Source organism: Myxine glutinosa, chromosome 4 (assembly GCF_964187855.1).
Source record: "Myxine glutinosa chromosome 4, kmMyxGlut1.1, whole genome shotgun sequence".
NCBI classification, from domain to species: Eukaryota; Metazoa; Chordata; class Myxini; order Myxiniformes; family Myxinidae; genus Myxine; species Myxine glutinosa.
The window spans coordinates 48,149,678-48,170,483 of record NC_136264.1 but is presented as its reverse complement, the minus strand read 5'-3'; the positions used below and the strand labels follow the sequence as shown (position 1 = coordinate 48,170,483).

The following is a 20,806-nucleotide window of genomic DNA, read 5'->3' as shown; positions in this document are numbered from 1 at the left end:
TTGTTTTCCCAATTTTCCAATTTTTCCAAACATGATGGAATAATATTTACCGATATGAACAGTGATGTGGCTTTTCTTGAAATTCTACAAATACTGCTTAGATTTTGATTTGCATGCGATATGATTTAACGGATGTTTATATAAATCGTTTAAAATAAGAAAAGCCTTCAATTTCTGATATTTTGCGTTTTCATTAGGGCCTCCCAATAGAAGCCCCACCCATAGGGCGGGTACCGTTGCTAGTCTTAAAAAAAGAAAATCTATGTATCCTCCAGCATCCTGAAAATGTACAAATACGTTCCAAACATTATACAATTTGTTTTGAATATCGAGATACAAATGTTTGTATCTGTGAATTTTGTCAAATATCAGTGTTTTGTAATTACATCATGTATTTGACCAATAGCAAGCTTCCAATGATTTTAGAGCTCACATTTTAGTACCGGTTAGGGATGCTTAAGCTGTGTTGTCAAAGTTTGTGATGATCGGTTTAATATTTCAAGAAGATTGTTTTATGCTTCGAACAAAATCCAAGATGGCAATACGTATACAGGACAAATTAAACAAAAAACAAAACTGTTGGGATCAAGGTCAAAAGGTATGCTATAAATATGCGCAGATTGGCATAGTCAGCTGTAACAGTTCTTTTAAAAAAAAGTTGTTCGCAAAAATCAGTGAAACTAAAATTAGAATAACGTGAAGAACAAAAAGCATCTGGCCTGTCAGCTTAATTAGATTACACAATAATAACAATAATAATAATAATCGTAAAACAATAGGCTTACCATCTCTTGGCTTGGAAGTCTAATAATTATTTATTACCACAAGGAGATGCGTCTGTGCGTGCGTGTGTCACAGGAAGAAGAAGAAGCACAGATGTTTATGGTTGCAGTTTCTGCTGTCATAGAATAATAAAAAAGGCACCGTTGGAAAGCCAATAAGAAATTTATTTGGTTGGAAAGCTAATAAATCAATTTACTTGGAACAAAAAATTGTCCGTTTAATCACAAGGGTGCCTGTTTTGAAAGCCATCTTTCTGGGATTAAGTAATGTAACGTAACGTAATTAAGTAACGAAGAAGTAATGTGAATGAGAGCTGAAAGTAACAGTACAAATGGTAACATTAATTATTATTATATGACAGCAGGAACCCTTTAGAAGGACAAAGTAGGAGCACACAAAATTATACATAGTAATATTTATTGAAGCAATATAAAACTACAACGGCACTCTTCTTCACCATCATGACGTCGACCGATATGCTTCTGCCCACATTTTTATACCATCATACATACTTGTACCAAGTTTCATTTAAATCCCTTCAGATGTTCTCAAGTGTCACGTTTTTACCTGACATGACCTCTGATCTTTGATGCTGAAATCTAATCAGTTCATGTTTGCATAATGAAATTGTTACGGACTAGGGTTTCAGGGTGTACCACGAGGGGACTTCTTGGACTCGTCCCAAACTCCTGGTCCTGAGGTGACCGGCGACAGATAACTCCGTGGTCCGGCGAGTTGCTAGTCAACATTGATACCATCAAACCTGGCAGGGTCCTTGCTACTACATGCGTTACCTTTCGGTGGTTTGCCAATATCAAGAGGGGCTCATACCCTCAATACGTATCTGCTGATCGACTTGATCAGGTGCAGCCAAGTGTAGCTGCCAGATACATATTGGCTAAAGGATGAAGTCAATCGGTTGAAGTAGAACGTCCGTTTGTTCCAATAAATGTTAATCAAGGCAATAGGAAAGAGATGAAATGGGCAGGTTGGAAACAACTGCTTGCCAAGAAATTCAGCGCACAAGTATTTACAAATGATCAATAAAAGCACGAGCACATTTACAATAATCAATGCAATCAAATAGTCCCCAAAAGTCTTATCCCTTTAGCACTTAAGCCCTTCTGCAATCTTACGTATCTCACACATGACATGGGCCCATCAGAATCACACCGAGGAAAATACAGAGAAAGAAAAGTGGGGGAGAGTCAAGTTCATGGCTTTGAGTTGACCATTAGACTCAACTAGACATTGTCAACGGATGGGTACCGGTCTTGGCACAGTTGGGATAGGGAGGGGGAGGGAAGATCAGTGTAGTATCGTGGTGCAGGTGGTTGCAGTGTGTGCAGAGAGGGAAAATGTGAGGTGCATATCTGTAGCCTACCAAGACCAAGGTGCGTGCGTGGGTGTGGGGGTGGGGTGGGGAAGGGGAGAAGTTGTTGATTGCTCTATTTAGCTCTGTGGTCAACGGACTCGTGCATCAGGGAGATGAGGTAGAGAATTAAAGGGCAGCAAGCAAAGATTGTGTGTGTCAGTAATGCAGCCTCATCCTTCCCCAGAGATCTCTGCCTGCTTGCCTCATACCTAAGACCCACTGAACACTACCTAAGACCCAATGAACAGAGCCGCAAACCCACTAAGCACACCTAAGACCCACTGAACAATGCCTCAGACCTACCAGACCCACTGACCAGGGCTTAGCACAGCCTGGATCTCCACACAACGTGTGTCTGTCCTGGCACAACGGGTCTTGGTTGGTGGCAGGCAGGTTCTTCTCCTCCTCCTCTCTTGGCAGCATATCTCACGGTTCAATCAGAAGGCAAAGAAACCCTCTCGCATTCCGTCTTTTATCTCACTTGAGTGGGGAGGAGTCTGATGGGGTCAAAGCTCTGAACTTCACCTCTGAGCCCCTCACAGAGCATTTGGATTGGTGTGCTTTCAGAAACACCACCGCGTTCTTCTGTCACTCATCTCTTACCGGTGGACTCCATATGCGTGCACAACGCTGTTCCCGAGTCTGATGCAGCTGTTCTTCAAAGATCTTTCTTGCTAGGCTCATTCAAACTCAAAAAGGGTTCTTCCTACTTTTCTCTTGTGGTAATGTGGCTTCGTGAGGTGCGTGTGTTTAATAAATGTGGTGAGTGCCATGTATGAAATACGGGCTATTAAGTGAACTATGATCAAATGTGTTGAGTTTGTTGTATGCGTTTCTATAGTTTTAATTGTGTCTGGATAGGTCAAGGAACCAAATTGAATCTGTGCAACTGTGTCTGGAAAGAGGAGACCCGAATTAAATAATGAGTCTACATTGCTCAATGGTAACCAGCATAGTGCTGTGAATGGATGGGCGATGGATGGGCATGGGGAGGAAGAAGATCGAGCGGGGAATAGGAAGGGCATCGGGAATGAGAAAGAAGAAGATCTCTCCATTGCCCTCGCAACGCATATCCTGTGTCCCGTTAAACCATGGATGGGGCTATCTAAATACAATTATTAACGATATGACTATCTCACAAACCTACATGCTTGGAATTGCACTCACAGGGAGGGGAGAGTGAAGGGGGAGCGGGTGGGTGCGTCGGGGGGGGGGGGGGGGGGGAGGTTCGCAGAACTGTCACAATATGTAATTATGCCAAGTTTGATCAAAATCCAATCGCTGGTTCACAAGTTATCACGATAAGATTTTACCTAACACGACCTTTGACCTATTTGCCACAAAATATAATCAGTTAATTCTTAAGTCATAGTACATACTTTATGTAAGTTTAATTTAAATCCCTTCAGCCATTCTGAAGTTATCACGGTAACAAAAACCCATCATGGACACACGGACGGATGGACAACCCAAAACACGTCAGCGGAGGCATAAATATATGAAAGTACATGGAAGGAACACACAAACAATGGCCACAAAAACACATTTTACATCCTCATGGAGAGTCAGATAGATATGCAATATGTTTGTGAAGTTCAACATGCTGCTGCCTTCTGATTAAAGCCATCAGCGAAGTGACGGGCAGGCACTTATAGTAATAATAAAACGACAGACAGACTCACATGGTACATATTGAATGGAAATAGTTTGGCATTTCCATATCTTTTGTTACAGCCTGGATTACATGGATTTTTTGGATAAAGTCCTCAAGTTTGCTTGGCAAAAATGGAATATCACAAGCTCCATCAACTTTGTAGATGTTTATATTCGTGTTTGTAAGCATTTGTGAAAATCTGAATGCAATTTTCCTTCGTTAAAACCCTTACAAGCCCAATAAGAATATGGCAGCCATCCTCATACATTTGAACGCATAACTCCAATCCTCAAAAACTTCACTGGATCCGGATACGACATGACCAACGGATATATTTGCAAATTTTTCTGATAACTTCTAAACCCAAACAAAAATTGGTTCCAGCGTACATGTTTGACTAAGGCACATCTTATATCCTTGTAATCCTTTGCGGGAGGAAGAGGAAGAGTGCAACTGGCAATCAAACACTCTTCAGATCTGCTCCTCAACTGTGGAACTCTGCCTTTTAAAATTTGCTCCTCAATCCTCATTTTTTCCATACATTTTAGTCTTCTTACCTTTTGGTTTTCTTTGCAAAGTACATTGAGATTTTACATCTCAATAAAAAGTAGCACAGCAAGAAATTGATCCACCGATTAAACTGGAGCTTCTAATTATCGAAGGAAGGCCTACGTAAGCTTCTCCACACTTTGAAAAGTACCTGTACATTGCTAAGGTAGGCGTTTGTGTTTATGATCCAGTAGAGGGAGTAAAGCAAATGTTTTTTCGGGGATGGTTGGGACCCATAATCGGTTTGGCTATTGAATAACATTATTATAGTACCAGAATTATAACACTCATTAGGCCTGTTATCAAAACATTGCACCATATTATTAAAACGTGGTAACTTTTGCTGCTTCAAATCTAATAGTCGATGCCAAATGGGAGATTCAATAAATATTTATACGAAACATTAATACCTCGTACATTACCACTATACTACGATGTGTAGTTCCGCTTGTCTAAGTTGTTAAATGATGGTACCGGTGGATGATAAAGAAGTGCAACTTTTACATTCTAACGCAGTTCCACCATCTAAATTGTAACTCGGGTTTTGTGGGCTTTTCTTTATTTATCCAGAAAGCTTAAAAAACCCAATTCTCTGGCTTGCACATAAAAACTCAGAGCAAGTAAGTATTGGGGGGGGGGGGGGGGGGGGGGGGTCGAAAACATCGACCCTTTTGACCTCAAAAATAGTTGGTTTCCCAATTCAGTGAGGCAATACACAAATGCTGTTCTATTTTCAAGCCAATTGGATTTAAAATTGCGATTTTAGAAATTTGACCTCCAGATGACCTTTTACCTTCGACCTCAAAATCAATAGGCTTCTCAATTGGGACGACCTATACAGCTTGGTGAAGTTTCGTGACGATCGGTTTAGAATTGTGACCTGTAGGCCGGTGACAAGCAGACAGACAAACAGACAGACAGACAGACAGACAGAACCACAAACGCAACCGACCAATATACTTGAAAAGTCTTCCATTTTGCAAGTAACAAAAACATCAACATAAAGCAAAGTTGTGTTGTGGAGTCTTGGATTTAAACAATCAACCAGAAGATCAACTCCTAATAAATGGAGAGGCAAGTTAAAAGCAAATAACAAAAATAAAAACATCGACCCAAGTACCTAAAATTATTTTTTGAAACAAAAAGGAATGATCGCATTTTATTTTATTTCATTCGGCAAAACCAGCCATTTGGTAGATTGTTCAGTCGGCAAGCACAAGTCGTCAGTTTTTATTTAAACACTGGTATATACTATTTGCAGGATTATGAGGTTCAACTAAAGCCTGGCAGAATATTTTTGGTAGCTCATAAATTTAGTGGTCAACCACATCATAAAGCTCTGCAAAGTGTATAAATAACGTAGATCTATCGACTCACCTCTGCCCTTCATTGGTTCACATCCTTTATAACTCCACCACTAAAAGTGGACAGAAATTGTTTTCACCACCATCTGTCTGTCTGTGAGCATATCTCAAAATGTTGGACTGATTAGAACGAAACTTGGTGGACATTTTGGGAATATGACAAGGACGAATTGATTCGATTGTGGTGAAGATCCAGATCCGGATGTGACAATTCTTTCATTTTTAAAGTGATTCTTCACCATTGAGCGATGGGGCCAAAAACGATATACAACACGATATCTCAAAAAGTTGTGGACGGATAAGAAAACTTAATGGATGAGTTGGGTAGGTGACAAGAACAAGCCGATTAGATTTTGGTTTAGGTCTGGATGCAGATCCGGCCTATCAGTTGGATACTGGCAGAGGTATGCACTCGACTGAGTGTCGTTCTAGATTTTTGGATACGATGCGAAGCTTAAAGTGTGAGGCACATACTGCTCTCGCCTCTTGTATTAAAAGCACTGTCAGACATTGGTAATGGATCAGGAGAGGCTTTATTATAAATCCAAGTCTGTGCTCCAGAATAGCTACACATATCCAGCTATTGGGTGTCATCAATACTGCAAAAAGCTTCATTTCAAATAACTGCGAGCTGAGACAGTACACACACTAAAAAAACCACCGTTTAGAGGCCATTTTTCCCCGCAAAGCAGGGGTTGGCCTTTTTCGGGCACCGTGGTTGTTGTTATTTTTTGGTCCCCTTTTTGAAGCAATGTTTTACGGCCGGATGCCCTTCCTGACGCCAACCCTTTTTGCCGCCTTTAACGACAAACAGGGAATTACCAGTGAACTGGTACTCAATTAGCCGACCTCGGAAGGATGACAGGCTGAGTCAACCCCCCTGGCGTTAATTCAGCGATCGAACGGGATTCGAACCCAGGATCCTAGGATCCTAAGCTGGCACCCTAGCCGCTAACCCAACACCAGGGTACACACTACCACAGAAAAAGAAATGAAACAAGAAGTATGCCACTGTCCTTGCTCAAGCAGATGTTAATGACTGGCCACACACACATCACCAAGTTTCAATTAAAAAAAATTACACAAACATGTCTTCTACAGTATTTTCTAAATGGATGATGCCACAACTGACATGCCAACAACCATTTAAAATAGAGCTCTAAGATGCCCTCACTTCCTGTTCCAAAGGTCATTTCTGGGGCATGGATATACACATTTACACGAGTACAAGGGGCAAATACAAACTTCTATTTCAATCATTAAGAAAGCTTGACATACGTTTTCATTATTAATGCAGTGAAGATATTTATGCCACATAAGAAAAGAAAAAAAAAGTAAATATTATTTGCACAAATCCGTGAAAGATCCTACGGTACATTTCTCAAACATTAGGCCTCTGGGTGGGCATGTCGGACCATTTCCTCGTATTGTTTAAGCAAAGGATTGATCACCTTACCTCATCAGGACCCTTCCTGCTCCATATGAATACCAACACAATTATTTTTAGTGTTTTATTTTCTTCCAACAGAAGTTAAATTAATTCCAAATAGCCAAGGCCTTCAAGAACAAGACGACAATTTTTAAACTACAAAAATAAAGTACAACCTTTCACCTTTCGGGTGCTTGGCATTACTTTACCGCATGAAGACGGGACAGGTCAGCGAGAGTTGAGAGAGGAATTTTCATGACGTTAAGATTTACCCCACCACCTGTTTTCAGGGAACCTTTAATATATAGCAGATGTACTTGAATTTACATCAAGTTACTACATAAATGCTATTATTTCTCTGGCAAAAGCAAAACAACCCAACTTCAAATTAAAACTGCTGTAGTCAATGACTGTATTATCAATTCCACATTAAAACAAGAATTGCAAATCTGTTGCAGAAGCAAAAAAAAACCCCAAAACAAACAAAAAAAGTACTTGTCCAATATCTGAAAAACAAAAACAAAATAAAATAAAATAAAAAATAAAAAAATAAAAAAAGAAGAAAAAGTTGAGAGCACGTTGCAGGGACATACTAAAACGGCACACAGTGGAGAGCATACATCCACCAGCTGAACAGTTTATGTTTTGTATCCCAGAGTAGACCAGAAAATCACAATACAGAATCACATTTCATCGAAATCATCCGTTGACAACTTCTTGAGATATCCTGCTATATATCGTTTTTGGCCCCATCTCCCAATGGTGAAGAATCATCAAGAAGTTTCGCCCAAATCCGTCCAAAGCTTTGAGATATCCTGCTATGTATCGTGTTTGGCCCTATCTCCCAATGGTGAAGAATCACTTTTAAAATTATAGTAGCCGGATCCGAATTCGGATCTTCACCAAAATCTAATCATTTCCTCCTTGTCACATACGCTACATCTCCGCCAAATTTCGTCCAAATCCGTCCACCACTTTTTGAGATATCTTGTTCACAAACAAACAAACACAAACAGACAGAGACCGACAGAGACCGACAGAGACCGACAGAGACCGACAGAGACCGACAGAGACCGACAGAGACTGACAGAGACCGACAGAGACAGGCAGAGACAGGCAGACAGGGGTGAAAACATATCCTCCATCCACCTTTGGTGGCGGAGGTAACAAAGCAAGTGGCCGGATAAACAAGAACGAGATTTGATGGAAAGGGGGTTAGGATGTTTTGCGTTCCCATCCAAGAATGAGGCTTACGCTTCTGGAATCCTAAATACAAATACCATACATTGTGTCGATTCATATATATCCATCATCTACAAGTGTCCTAGTATTTATTGCAAAAAGTAATGATGTCCCCTAATATATGTACACCCCCACCATCCCACTGCTTCACTGATCCACAATATTGAGTCATTGTATTAAAGGGATGGGGGACCAGAGCAGGAGTTGAGTCACGTTGTCATCATAAAGTGTTTAAGGGTACAAAAGCATATAGAATATGGTGGAGTAGTATGATCGGATATGGCGAACATTTACCCACATCCAACAACGAGTTTGAAATCATGGATTTGCCATCAGCCTCACCGGTGACGGATCCTCCATCCGACGTGACCTCCGCACTTGGGGCCATGCCGTGAAACTCCGAAACTCCAGAGCCACAAAGTAGAAGTTCCTCTCCAGGTAACACTTCATCAATGACCCGCATGCACACCTAAAGCCAACAAAGTAGCACACGGTTTATTACATCATTCCTTTTAAATACACGAAGTTATCGTCTGTCGATTGCAAACGCATTATTGGTCCCTTAAGTGGGATAGAAAAGTGCATTTGGAAACGTCTTAGGTTGCGAAAGAAGGAATTCAAAGGAAGATTTGATTTGAAACAACTTGCAGTTTCAATCACAAACAGTAGAGGTCGGCGTCGTCACGTAGAATCGGGAGGGAGAAAGGGGGACCTTTGCCTCAGACAAGAACATTTGAAGAATCGACGTCGTTTGCAACATCAGCGGAATATAGTTTTTATCCACATCTAACGTTAAAGGGAAAAAGTTTCTTTGCAACCATCAGGTTATTTGATCATTCCAAAAACGAGCTCAAGAATGCCTCTTGTGGGAAAGCTTTCCATCATTCGACGAATACATGACGGTCAATGTAAAGCATTCGACGAAAGGGGGCGTGGGTTTAGAAAAAGTTTTGTTTTTCAAACTTGTCTCAGCTCGATTGTTTTGAAATAATAAAAGGAGAAAACTGCAACCCAAAGTTTCCGTTCATAGCAAAAAAAAGAAGGAAGAAAAAAAAGAGCAAATTCAGCATTTTTAACCAAAGGCATCAAAGGGGACAGCCGGTGAATTTTAAAGATCGCCAGAAGGATGCTTTCGATTTAGTTTGCAAAACACAAGGAGCAGCGAGGGAGAAAAGCACGTCCGACTCAAAACAAGGAATCAGCAAGAAAACACGAGGGTGCGGGAAAGTGGAGGGGACAGGGAAAGGGACGGGGAGGTTCGGTCATTCTGGCCTTTCGGATGGTGGAAACAAACAGAGTGTTGCATTCGGCAAATTAAACCCCACATAAAACTTATCGAGCTACATTTAAAAGGAACTTTTGGTAAACGCAGCGCAAGTGACCCACGGCGTGCAGATTGTGCTCAAATCCTCACGTGCAATTAACTTGGAAGCTGAGTTAGCAGGACAAGTTTGAATACTTAGTGTAGGGAAGGTTAGTTCGCAGAACATGTTCAAATCCACACAATTTGGAGTCGAATACTTCAATGTAGGCAAGTTTAAGGTTTAGCGACGAACACACTACTGGGAGTCAGGGCAAGTTTGCAAAGCAAAGAGGGAATGTTGAAGGCGGTTGAGAAAATAAATTTCATTGCTGATAAAAATTTATATATACGTATATATATATATATATAGTCACCAAAAATCCCTTTAATATACCAAAAAAAATTTTGGATTATTTAATGAGAAATCAAAAAACTCTTTTAAAGAACTCCCAACGTTGTGATAAACAATATACAATGCAACTTTTTGAGTTAAGTGTATTTCCTTTGAGAAATAAATAAATAAATAAATAAATAACAAGATAAATATTTTTTGGTAATATGTGCCCATAATAGTTACTTGTCCAGTGTTACATTATCCACCTTTCCCTAAATATACGTCATCCAATTGTTACGCAAAGAAAACTCGTATTCTCGAGAGTTTTGTGTTCCAGATGTTCCTGTGCTCGGCCAGACGCTTGGCGTTCAGCCAATGAGCTGCAGACGAGTTAAAGGAACCGAGGTATTTGTGGTTTTACCCTCATTCTCCTCCCTCCAGCCACCCCCCCCCCCCCCCGGGCATTTTTATTATTATTTTTACAAGACAAATGCGCAACGTACACTTTAACAACGCCTTTCCTCTCCCGACTCCGCAGGGCCAGTCTCGTGCGCGTCTTAACGTCGCCCTCGGGGCGCGTCTTCTCGCCCGTGGGGAGCGTCTTCTCGCCCTCGGGGCGTGTCTTCTCGCCCTCGGGGAGCTTTCCCAACTCGATCGAATCGCGAGTGCGTTGGGAGTAAAGAGGCGCGGGATCTACCACAAAAGTTACTGCCCACAATTTATTTCACTTTGGTGTTCAAACTTCAATTCGCTCATAATGAATTCGCTTTGATTTGATCACCTTTGACGTATCGAATTATATCGGGAATTCGTTCTGGTGCGTTTTGGCTACTTTGATACAAATATCGTTTAGTCGTTATTCGTTAAGTCGCCATTGCTGTAACAACGAAACTACGTAGCCGTAGGGAAAACGGGAATATGTTCGAGTAAAACAAGTTGAAAAGAATAATTTTTTAAAACGACTAAAATCGTCATGACATGCATGTTATGACGTCACGTGAATGCAAGTATCGAGCGGTTGAGAATTATTCTGCACCGTCCGTTCGTCTTCGCTGCCAAAGGAATAACGGACGATAATAAATACTAGAGGTACACGGATTTGATTGAACTTCGGGTCATATACGCCTACGTCACAAAGCAAACGCGTGACGTCATACCGCAATCAGGACGGAACACGCGGTGCCCGGAGGGCGGCCGTATCGCGGGGACTTCTTCCAGTCGGTTTAAAGTTACGGACGATGGAGGATGAGCGAGCAAACGAGGCGCGCCCTCGACAGAGGATGTGGACACGAATGGCCGCCCGAGCGACGCGCAGACACCTTAGCATGAGCGCGGCTCTCACCTTGTTATCCACCTCCAGCGCTGCGACGGTGGCGCACTGTCCCGGCGGCGCGGATCGCACGAACTTCCACCAAGGCGCCGAGGTCTCGCCGCTTCCCCCTCCGGCTTCTCTCAAGTCTTGCGGCTGCGGAGCGCACGGGGGTGGGGAAGGGGGTGGGGGGAAAGGTGGGGATGCGGGGGGCGAGGCAGACAAGCGAGGTGAGAAATGAGGGTCCGACACAGAGACACGAACACTTTACTTAACACGAGGAACAGGGAAAGGAGGGGGTTATTGAACCCACCTCCTCCGATAGCCCCTCACTACCCTCCCCCCCATACTTTAACTTTTCCCATGTTCAATCATCATGTCTCCTCTCTGCCCGCCAGGTTCCCTCTATTATCATCCGCACGTGCGGTCACTGTGAATGATAACGGCGGTACACCTGCGGTACACCTGCGCATCCCTTCCCAGGTTTGATTTTTTTTAAATCACCAATTCGGTTTAAAACGGCTTCGTTTCGAAGAGCTTACGGAGCGTTTCGTTCGCACTTCCATCCTCCGACGCCGACAGCGAAGGAAGAACTTCACGTGCAAATGGTACAAATAAATCCGGGCGGTGTATGTTCGAGGAAACAGCACAAAACGCTCCATGATGAATATTGGGATCATGGTGAAGGTTGAAAGTTGAAACATGTAAGTTGGTTGTGAACACACCTTCGTTTGACGAATTGATGTTTAAACGTCCAAATCCAGGTGAATTTACACCAAAGTGCTTCCGTTCAATTAACTCGTTCTTTTTCGCAATTTAAAGAACTTTTATATATATGACGTCACGCCTACGACCCGAGCCAGAGGTGACGTTGCTTGCTGTTGATGTCGCTCGAACAGACGCGAGCCGCGCACTCCTTAGGGGGAATTATTTATTTATTTTATCAAACGTACACCCGGGTCACGAACGGGTCGGAAGGTCACAGCCGAGAAAGCCCCTTTGTTGGGCCTTGGTAGGGGTGCGCCATGATGCACGGCTTCGTGGACTCGTTCCCGGCTCCGCATGTCAGCGGTGACCGTCGGGCCTGGAATCGAACGTCTGGCGGGACGTGGGAACGAGTGCGCAACTCCCGTGCGTCCGGGCCGAGCACTCTTCCCAAGCGGCCACATGCCAGTGAACGACTACCGACCCCCACCCCGACCCCCATCTTCCCCATTTGTCAAGTATTGTTCACTTTCACCGGATCGTTTAGCGGGGGCACCGTCAGAATGTCCACGCAGCAATATGCGCTCCGCAGGTTCAACCGCGGCAAAGAAACTGCGCAAAACTGCGCATGGTTCAACTTTAACAACAAATAAAACTACCTGGAAGTGGGCGGAGCAACGCAGCAAACACCGCAGCCACACAGACTTGCATATATTATTTATATATATATATATATATACATACACACATACATACATATATACATGCATACATACATGCATGCATGCATACATATATACATGCATACATATATACATGCATACATACATACATACATGCACACATACATACATACATACATACATACATACATACATGCACACATACATGCACACATACATACATACATACATGCATACATACATACATACATACATACATACATACATACATTGATCTTAGGCTCAAGAAGGAGCTTGTTCATATATCGCATGCAGGACAAAGACAGAAAACATCATTGTCTTTGTACATAAACGCAAGTACATCAGTGGGCAATGAAAATACACACATAGAGACGTGGGATTTGAACCTAGGGAAAGGTTGTTGAAAAAAAATATGGTATAAACGAGCAGGTAAGAATACAACGGACTCAAACTGTAAGCGGTAACGTAACGTAAATGTAGTATCTTTGAGAGTTTTAGTTTTATTGATTTTTAAATTCACTCATTCTTTTAGAACAATTCATTAAAGTCCTCCGCATGCACAGGATAAATGAATTTCGTTTAAAAATACAAAAGCTGTTGAAGGAATAACGTTGCTAAAGTCTGTCATATAGAGTACATGTAACACATTAACACGTGTGCACACATGTACAGGCAGATACAAACACACACAAACACACACACAAACACACAAACACACACACCATATAAAAAAAAAAAAAAAAAAAAAAAAAAAAAAAATATATATATATATACACACACACATATATATACACATCTATATATATATATCTGTGCAGTGTCTGTGCTGTGTTGTCATGTCTTGTGTTGTCTTGTCACTGAACTACTTTCTCAAACTTTTGTGAAATCGTACCAAACTTCTGGTATGCACATATCTCTCCCGACGGTATGTCCTAAGGGTATTTTTTTTGAAAAAATTTCCAATTTTATTTTTCTTTATTGGAATTTTTTGGGGGAATTTTTTTTTTTTACTTCAGTTTTCAACTTCAATTGTTTATAAAATGTGATATCACGTGTATTACAAATACATTTGTGCAAAATAATTGTTTGAATTATGATTGATTTAAACCATGACAAAACGGCAACTCGGGTACAGTCATTTATCTATATATCTACACATCTGGGCAGTGTCTGTGTTGTCACTTAACGACTCCCTCAAACTTTTGTTTCCGTGGTTGTGAAGTGTTTTTAATAACGTTGTGGTGGTGAGGTATTTTGAATTATGTGGTGGTGAGGTGTTTTTAAATCACATGGTGGTGAGGTGTTTTGAATTACGTGGTGGTGAGGTGTTTTGAATTACGTGGTGGTGAGGTATTTATAATTACGTGGTGCGGAGGTGTTTTTAATTATGTGGTGGTGAGGGGTTTTGAATTAGTTGGTGATGAGGTGTTTTGAATTACGTGGTAGTGAGGTGTTTTGAATTAATTGGTGGTGAGGTGTTTTTAAATGACGTGGTGGTGAGGTGTTTTTAATTTCGTGGCTGTGAGGTGTTTTTATTACGTGTTTTATGGGTGTGAGGTGTTTTTAATTTCGTGGTGGTGAGGTGTTTTTAATTTCGTGGTGGTGAGGTGTATTTAATTTCGTGGTGGTGAGGTGTTTTTATTATGTGTTTTATGGCTGTGAGGTGTTTTAAATTACTTGGTGGTGAGGTGTTTTTAATTTCGTGGTAGTGAGGTGTATTTAATTTCGTGGTGGTGAGGTGTTTTTATTATGTGTTTTATGGGTGCGAGGTGTTTTAAATTACGTGGTGGTGCGGTGTTTTGAATTACGTGGTGGTGCGGTGTTTTGAATTACGTGGTGGTGAGGTGTAATCGTCCCAAACCTCCAGTCTGCACCTACCCCTCCCCTATGTATGTGCTGAGGGGTTCTTTCTTGAAAAAAAAACATTCAACCAAAATCTTCACCCTAAATTGCCAATAAAAATGTGATATCACAAACACAACAAATAAATTTGTGCAAAATAATTGTTCGTATTATGATTGGTGTAAATCATAACAACACAGCAACTCAGGTACAGTCATTATCCTCAGCTAAAATAAGCCCGTTCCTCAGTAACGACGCGTGGTGAGGAGAGCGCAGCGAGCCGAGCCAAGCTTATATATCTATATAAGCTTGGCTCGGCTCGCTGCGATATATATATATATATATATATATATATATATATATATATATATATATATATATATATATATATATATCTATATATATATATATATATATATATATATATATATATATATATATATATATACTGTATATATATATATATATATATATATATATATATATATACTGTATATATATATATATATATATATATATATATATATATATATATATATATATATATATAAATATATATATATCTGTGCAGTGTCTGTCTTGTCTTGTCTTGTCTTGTCTTGTCTCGTCACTGAACTACTCCCTCAAACTTTTGTTAAATCGTACCAAACTTCTGGTATGCACCTACCTCTCCCGTCGGTATGTCCTTAACGTATTATCTTTGAAACCTTTTGAAAAAGAAAATGTAAAATTTTTTTTGGAAAATTTCTTTGAAATTTTTTTTTTTCAACTGAAATCTTCAACTTCAATTGTTTATAAAATGTAACATCACGTATATTACAAATGCATTTGTGCAATATAATTGTTTGTCTTATGATTGATGTAAACCATGACAAAACAGCAACTCAGGTACAGTCATCTATCTATATATCTACATATCTGGGCAGTGTCTGTGTTGTCACTGAACTACGCCCTGAAACTTTTGTTTCCGTGGTTGTGAAGTGTTATTAATAACGTGGTGGTGAGGTGTTTTGAATCACGTGGTGGTGAGGTGTTTTGAATCACGTGGTGGTGAGGTGTTTTGAATCACGTGGTGGTGAGGTGTTTTGAATTACATGGTGGTGAGGTGTTTTGAATTACGTGGTGGTGAGAAGTTTTGAATTACGTGTTGGTGTGGTGTTTCGAATTACGTGGTGGTAAGGTGTTTTGAATTACATGGTGGTGAGGTGTTTTGATTATGTGGTGGGGAGGTGTTTTGAATTATGTGGTGGTGGTGATGTGTAATCATCCCAAACTTCCAGTCTGCACCTACCCCTCCTGTATGTATGTGCTGAGGGTTTTTTATTTTATTGTTTAAATATTTTTCAACCTAAATTGCTTATAAAATGGAGTATCACAAACACCACAAATAAATTTGTGCAAAATAATTGTTTGTATTATGATGGGTGTAAATCAGGACAAAAGAGAATGTCAGGTACAGTCATTATCCTCAGCTAAAACAAGCCTGTCCCTGTGTAACGACGCGTGGTGAGGCGAGCGCAGCGAGTCGAACCAAGCTAGTATATCTATATGTATATCTGTTCAGTGTGTGTCTTGTCTTGTCTTGTCACTGAACTATTCCCTCAAACTTTTGTGAAATCGTACCAACCTTCTGGTATGCACCTATCTCTCTCGTCGGTATGTCCTAAGGGTATTTTTTAGAAAAAATTTCCAATATATATATTTTTTGGGGGGGGGTTTGGGAAATTTTTTTTTTCAACTTCAATTATTTATAAAGCGTAATATCACGTATATTACAAATACATTTGTGCATTATGATTGTTTGAATTATGATTGGTGTAAACCATGGAAAAACAGCAACTCAGGTTTAGTCATTTATCTATACTAGGGCATGCCCGTACTATATATAAGCTAGGACGTGCCCGTACGTGGGTGCCCGTTCCTTGCCAAAAAAAAAAAAAAAAAAAAATTTGTGTAGGGGTGTGTGTGTGTAAACATCCTAGGGCGTGCCCGTACGTGGGTGCAAAAAAACATGCGTGCAAACAACAACAACAAAAAAAAACTTTGAAACCACGTGGCAGTAACGACCACAGAACCCCCCCCCCCTCTATTTACATGAATGGTTTGGTCCATTCGCAACGACCACAGAACCCCCCCCTCTATTTACATGCAATGGTTTGGTCCAAAGCGAACGGCTTGCAGTGTTTGGTAAAGAAATCGCCATAGCTCGGTAAGTACTTGTCCGATTAATATGAAACCTTGAAAAGGCACATCCTCGGGTCCCCAGCAATATACCTGGCAAGTTTAAAGTATATCGGACCCGTGGTTGTCGAGAAACAGCGGTCACAGACAAACATACACACATACACACATACACACATACACACATACACACAGAGATTAATGGAATTATAGATAGATATCTACATATCTGGGCAGTGTCTGTGGTCACTGAACTACTCCCTGAAACTTTTGTTTCCGTGGTTGTGAAGTGTTTTTAATAACGTGGTGGTGGTTTTGAATCAAATGGTGGTGAGGTATTTTGAATTATGTGGTGGTGAGGTGTTTATAAATGATGTGGTGGTGAGGTGTTTTTAAATGACCTGGTGGTGAGGTGTTTTTAATTTAGTGGCTGTGAGGTGTTTTTAATTTTATGATCCGTGGCTGTGAGGTGTTTTTAATTTAGTGGCTGTGAGGTGTTTTTATTACGTGTTTCGTGGCTGTGAGGTGTTTTCAATTTCGTGGTGGTGAGGTGTTTTTAATTTAATGGTGGTGAGGTGTTTTTAATTTCGTGGCTGTGAGTTGTTTTTAATTTCGTGGCTGGGAGGTGTTTTTAATTTTGTGGCTGTGAGTTGTTTTTAATTTCGTGGCTGGGAGGTGTTTTTAATTTTGTGGCTGTGAGGTGTTTTTAATTTCGTGGCTGTGTTGTTTTTAATTTCCTGTTTCGTGGCTTTGAGGTGTTTTTAATTTCATGGCTGTGTGTTGTTTTTAATTTCGTGTTTCGTGGCTGTGAGGTGTTTTTAATTTCGTGTTTCGTGGTTGTGAGGTGTTTTTAATTTCATGGCTGTGAGTTGTTTTTAATTTAGTGTTTCGTGGCTGTGAGGTGTTTTTAATTTCGTGGCTGTGAGTTGTTTTTAATTTCGTGTTTCGTGGCTGTGAGGTGTTTTTAATTTCGTGGCTCTGAGGTGTTTTTAATTTTGTGGCTACGAGGTGTTTTTAATTTTGTGGCTGTGAGGTGTTTTTAATTTTGTGGCTGTGAGGTGTTTTTAATTTCGTGGCTGTGAGGTGTTTTTAATTTCGTGGCTGTGAGGTGTTTTTAATTTCGTGGCTGTGAGGTGTTTTTAATTTTGTGGCTGTGAAGTGTTTTTAATTTCATGGCTGTGAGGTGTTTTTAATTTTGTGGCTGTGAGGTGTTTTTAATTTCGTGGCTGTGAGGTGTTTTTAATTTCGTGTTTCATGGCTGTGAGGTGTTTTTAATTTCGTGGCTGTGAGGTGTTTTTAATTACGTGGCTGTGAGTTGTTTTTAATTTCATGTTTCGTGGCTGTGAGATGTTTTTAATTTTGTGGCTGTGAGGTGTTTTTAATTTCATGGCTGTGAGTTGTTTTTGATTTCGTGTTTCGTAGCTGTGAGGTGTTTTTAATTTCGTGGCTGTGAGTTGTTTTTGATTTAGTGGCTGTGAGGTGTTTTTATTACGTGTTTCGTGGCTGTGAGGTGTTTTCAATTTCGTGGTGGTGAGGTGTTTTTAATTTAATGGTGGTGGTGAGGTGTTTTTAATTTCGTGGCTGTGAGGTGTTTTTATTATGTGTTTTATGGCTGTGAGGTGTTTTCAATTTCGTGTTTTGTGGCTGTGAGGTGTTTTTAATTTCGTGGCTGTGAGGTGTTTTTAATTTTGTGGCTACGAGGTGTTTATTATTTTGTGGCTGTGAGGTGTTTTTAATTTTGTGGCTGTGAGGTGTTTTTAATTTCGTGGCTGTGAGGTGTTTTTAATTTCGTGGCTGTGAGGTGTTTTTAATTTTGTGGCTGTGAGGTGTTTTTAATTTTGTGGCTGTGAGGTTTTTTTTTAATTTCGTGGATGTGAGGTGTTTTTAATTTCGTGGCTGTGAGGTGTTTTTAATTTCGTGTTTCATGGCTGTGAGGTGTTTTTAATTTCGTGGCTGTGAGGTGTTTTTATTCACGTGGCTGTGAGGTGTTTTTAATTTCGTGGCTGTGAGTTATTTTTAATTTAATGTTTCGTGGCTGTGAGATGTTTTTAATTTCGTGGCTGTGAGGTGTTTTTAATTTCATGGCTGTGAGTTGTTTTTGATTTCGTGTTTCGTAGCTGTGAGGTGTTTTTAATTTCATGGCTGTGAGTTGTTTTTGATTTCGTGTTTCGTTGCTGTGAGGTGTTTTTAATTTCGTGGCTGTGAGTTGTTTTTAATTTCGTGGCTGTGAGGTGTTTTTAATTTCGTGGCTGTGAGGTGTTTTTAATTTCGTGGCTGTGAGGTGTTTTTAATTTCGTGGCTATGAGGTGTTTTTCATTTCGTGGCTGTGAGGTGTTTTTAATTTCGTGGCTGTGAGGTGTTTTTCATTTCGTGGCTGTGAGGTGTTTTTAATTTCGTGTTTCGTTGCTGTGAGGTGTTTTTAATTTCGTGGCTGTGAGTTGTTTTTGATTTCGTGTTTCGTAGCTGTGAGGTGTTTTTAATTTTGTGGCTGTGAGGTGCTTTTAATTTCATGGCTGTGAGGTGTTTTTAATTTCGTGGCTGTGAGGTGTTTTTAATTTCGTGTTTCATGGCTGTGAGGTGTTTTTAATTTGGTGTTTCATGGCTGTGATGTGTTTTTAATTTCGTGGTGGTGAGGTGTTTATAATTACATGTTTCGTGGCTGTGAGGTGTTTTCAATTTCGTGGCTGTGAGGTGTTTTTATTCACGGGGCTGTGCGGTGTTTTCAATTTCGTGGTGGTGAGGTGTTTTTAATTTCGTAGCTGTGAGGTGTTTTTCATTTCGTGGCTGTGAGGTGTTTTTAATTTTGTGGCTGTGAGGTGTTTTTAATTTCGTGTTTCGTTGCTGTGAGGTGTTTTTAATTTCGTGGCTGTGAGTTGTTTTTGATTTCGTGTTTCGTAGCTGTGAGGTGTTTTTAATTTTGTGGCTGTGAGGTGCTTTTAATTTCATGGCTGTGAGGTGTTTTGCATTTTGTGGCTGTGAGGTGTTTTTCATTTCGTGTTTCGTTGCTGTGAGGTGTTTTTAATTTCGTGGCTGTGAGTTGTTTTTGATTTCGTGTTTCGTAGCTGTGAGGTGTTTTTAATTTTGTGGCTGTGAAGTGTTTTTAATTTCATGGCTGTGAGGTGTTTTTAATTTTGTGGCTGTGAGGTGTTTTTAATTTCGTGGCTGTGAGTTGTTTTTGATTTCGTGTTTCGTAGCTGTGAGGTGTTTTTAATTTTGTGGCTGTGAGGTGCTTTTAATTTCATGGCTGTGAGGTGTTTTTCATTTCGTGGCTGTGAGGTGTTTTTCATTTCGTGTTTCGTTGCTGTGAGGTGTTTTTAATTTCGTGGCTGTGAGTTGTTTTTGATTTCGTGTTTCGTAGCTGTGAGGTGTTTTTAATTTTGTGGCTGTGAGGTGTTTTTAATTTCATGGCTGTGAGGTGTTTTTCATTTTGTGGCTGTGAGGTGTTTTTAATTTCGTCGCTGTGAGGTGTTTTTAATTTCATGGCTGTGAGGTTTTTTTTTTTTTTTTTTTTTTTTTTTTTGTATACAAGGTCGAGGCTCGTGAAAGAGCGAACATTAATCACACAGAAAGACAAACCGACACAAAAAACATATAGCATAGGGAGCGGTAGACAAGATGGGGAGAGAGGGGGAAGGACACAAACACAACATTTGAGAGCAGGGACCGAGACATGGAGACATCGAGAGATCTGAGAGAGGGTGAGGGCTTTGGGGGGGGGGGGCGTGGGAAAGGGGCGGTGGGAGAGGTATAAAACATATGGACACTGCCAGGACTTCCAGGAAAGAAGTTGGAATTTCAAACAAGGTGGATCTGGGGTGAATTAGCGGGGGTAGAAAAGATCAAGGTTTTGGATGGGGGAAGATAAGAGATGGTGGTGAACAGCTGTTTTAAAGACCTGGAGGGAGGAGTGGGATTGAAGGGAGTGAGGGAGTTTGTTCCAGAGGCGGGAGAAAAGAGGAATGAAAGAGTGAAGGTGAGCAGAGAGCCGAGATTTCGGCAGTTTAACCATCAGAGGGTTGCTGGCAGATCTTG

General features: G+C 40.6%; 2 protein-coding genes across 6 annotated transcripts in view; both read right to left on the bottom strand.

The window, feature by feature from the left end:
* LOC137424619 (MDS1 and EVI1 complex locus protein EVI1-A) overlaps positions 1 to 20,806 on the bottom strand; it is a 519,764-nt gene that overhangs the window by 37,653 nt on the left and 461,305 nt on the right. For all 5 annotated transcript variants that reach the window (XM_068112249.2, XM_068112250.2, XM_068112251.2 and 2 more), the window contains exons 4-5: positions 11,376 to 11,498; positions 8,739 to 8,865 (exon numbers count right to left, since the gene is read on the bottom strand). In XM_068112249.2, the coding sequence (XP_067968350.1) occupies positions 8,739 to 8,865; positions 11,376 to 11,498 (250 nt within the window). The remainder of the gene's footprint in view (positions 1 to 8,738; positions 8,866 to 11,375; positions 11,499 to 20,806) is intronic.
* LOC144891596 (uncharacterized) overlaps positions 1 to 20,806 on the bottom strand; it is a 710,104-nt gene that overhangs the window by 282,490 nt on the left and 406,808 nt on the right. The window lies entirely within an intron of this gene.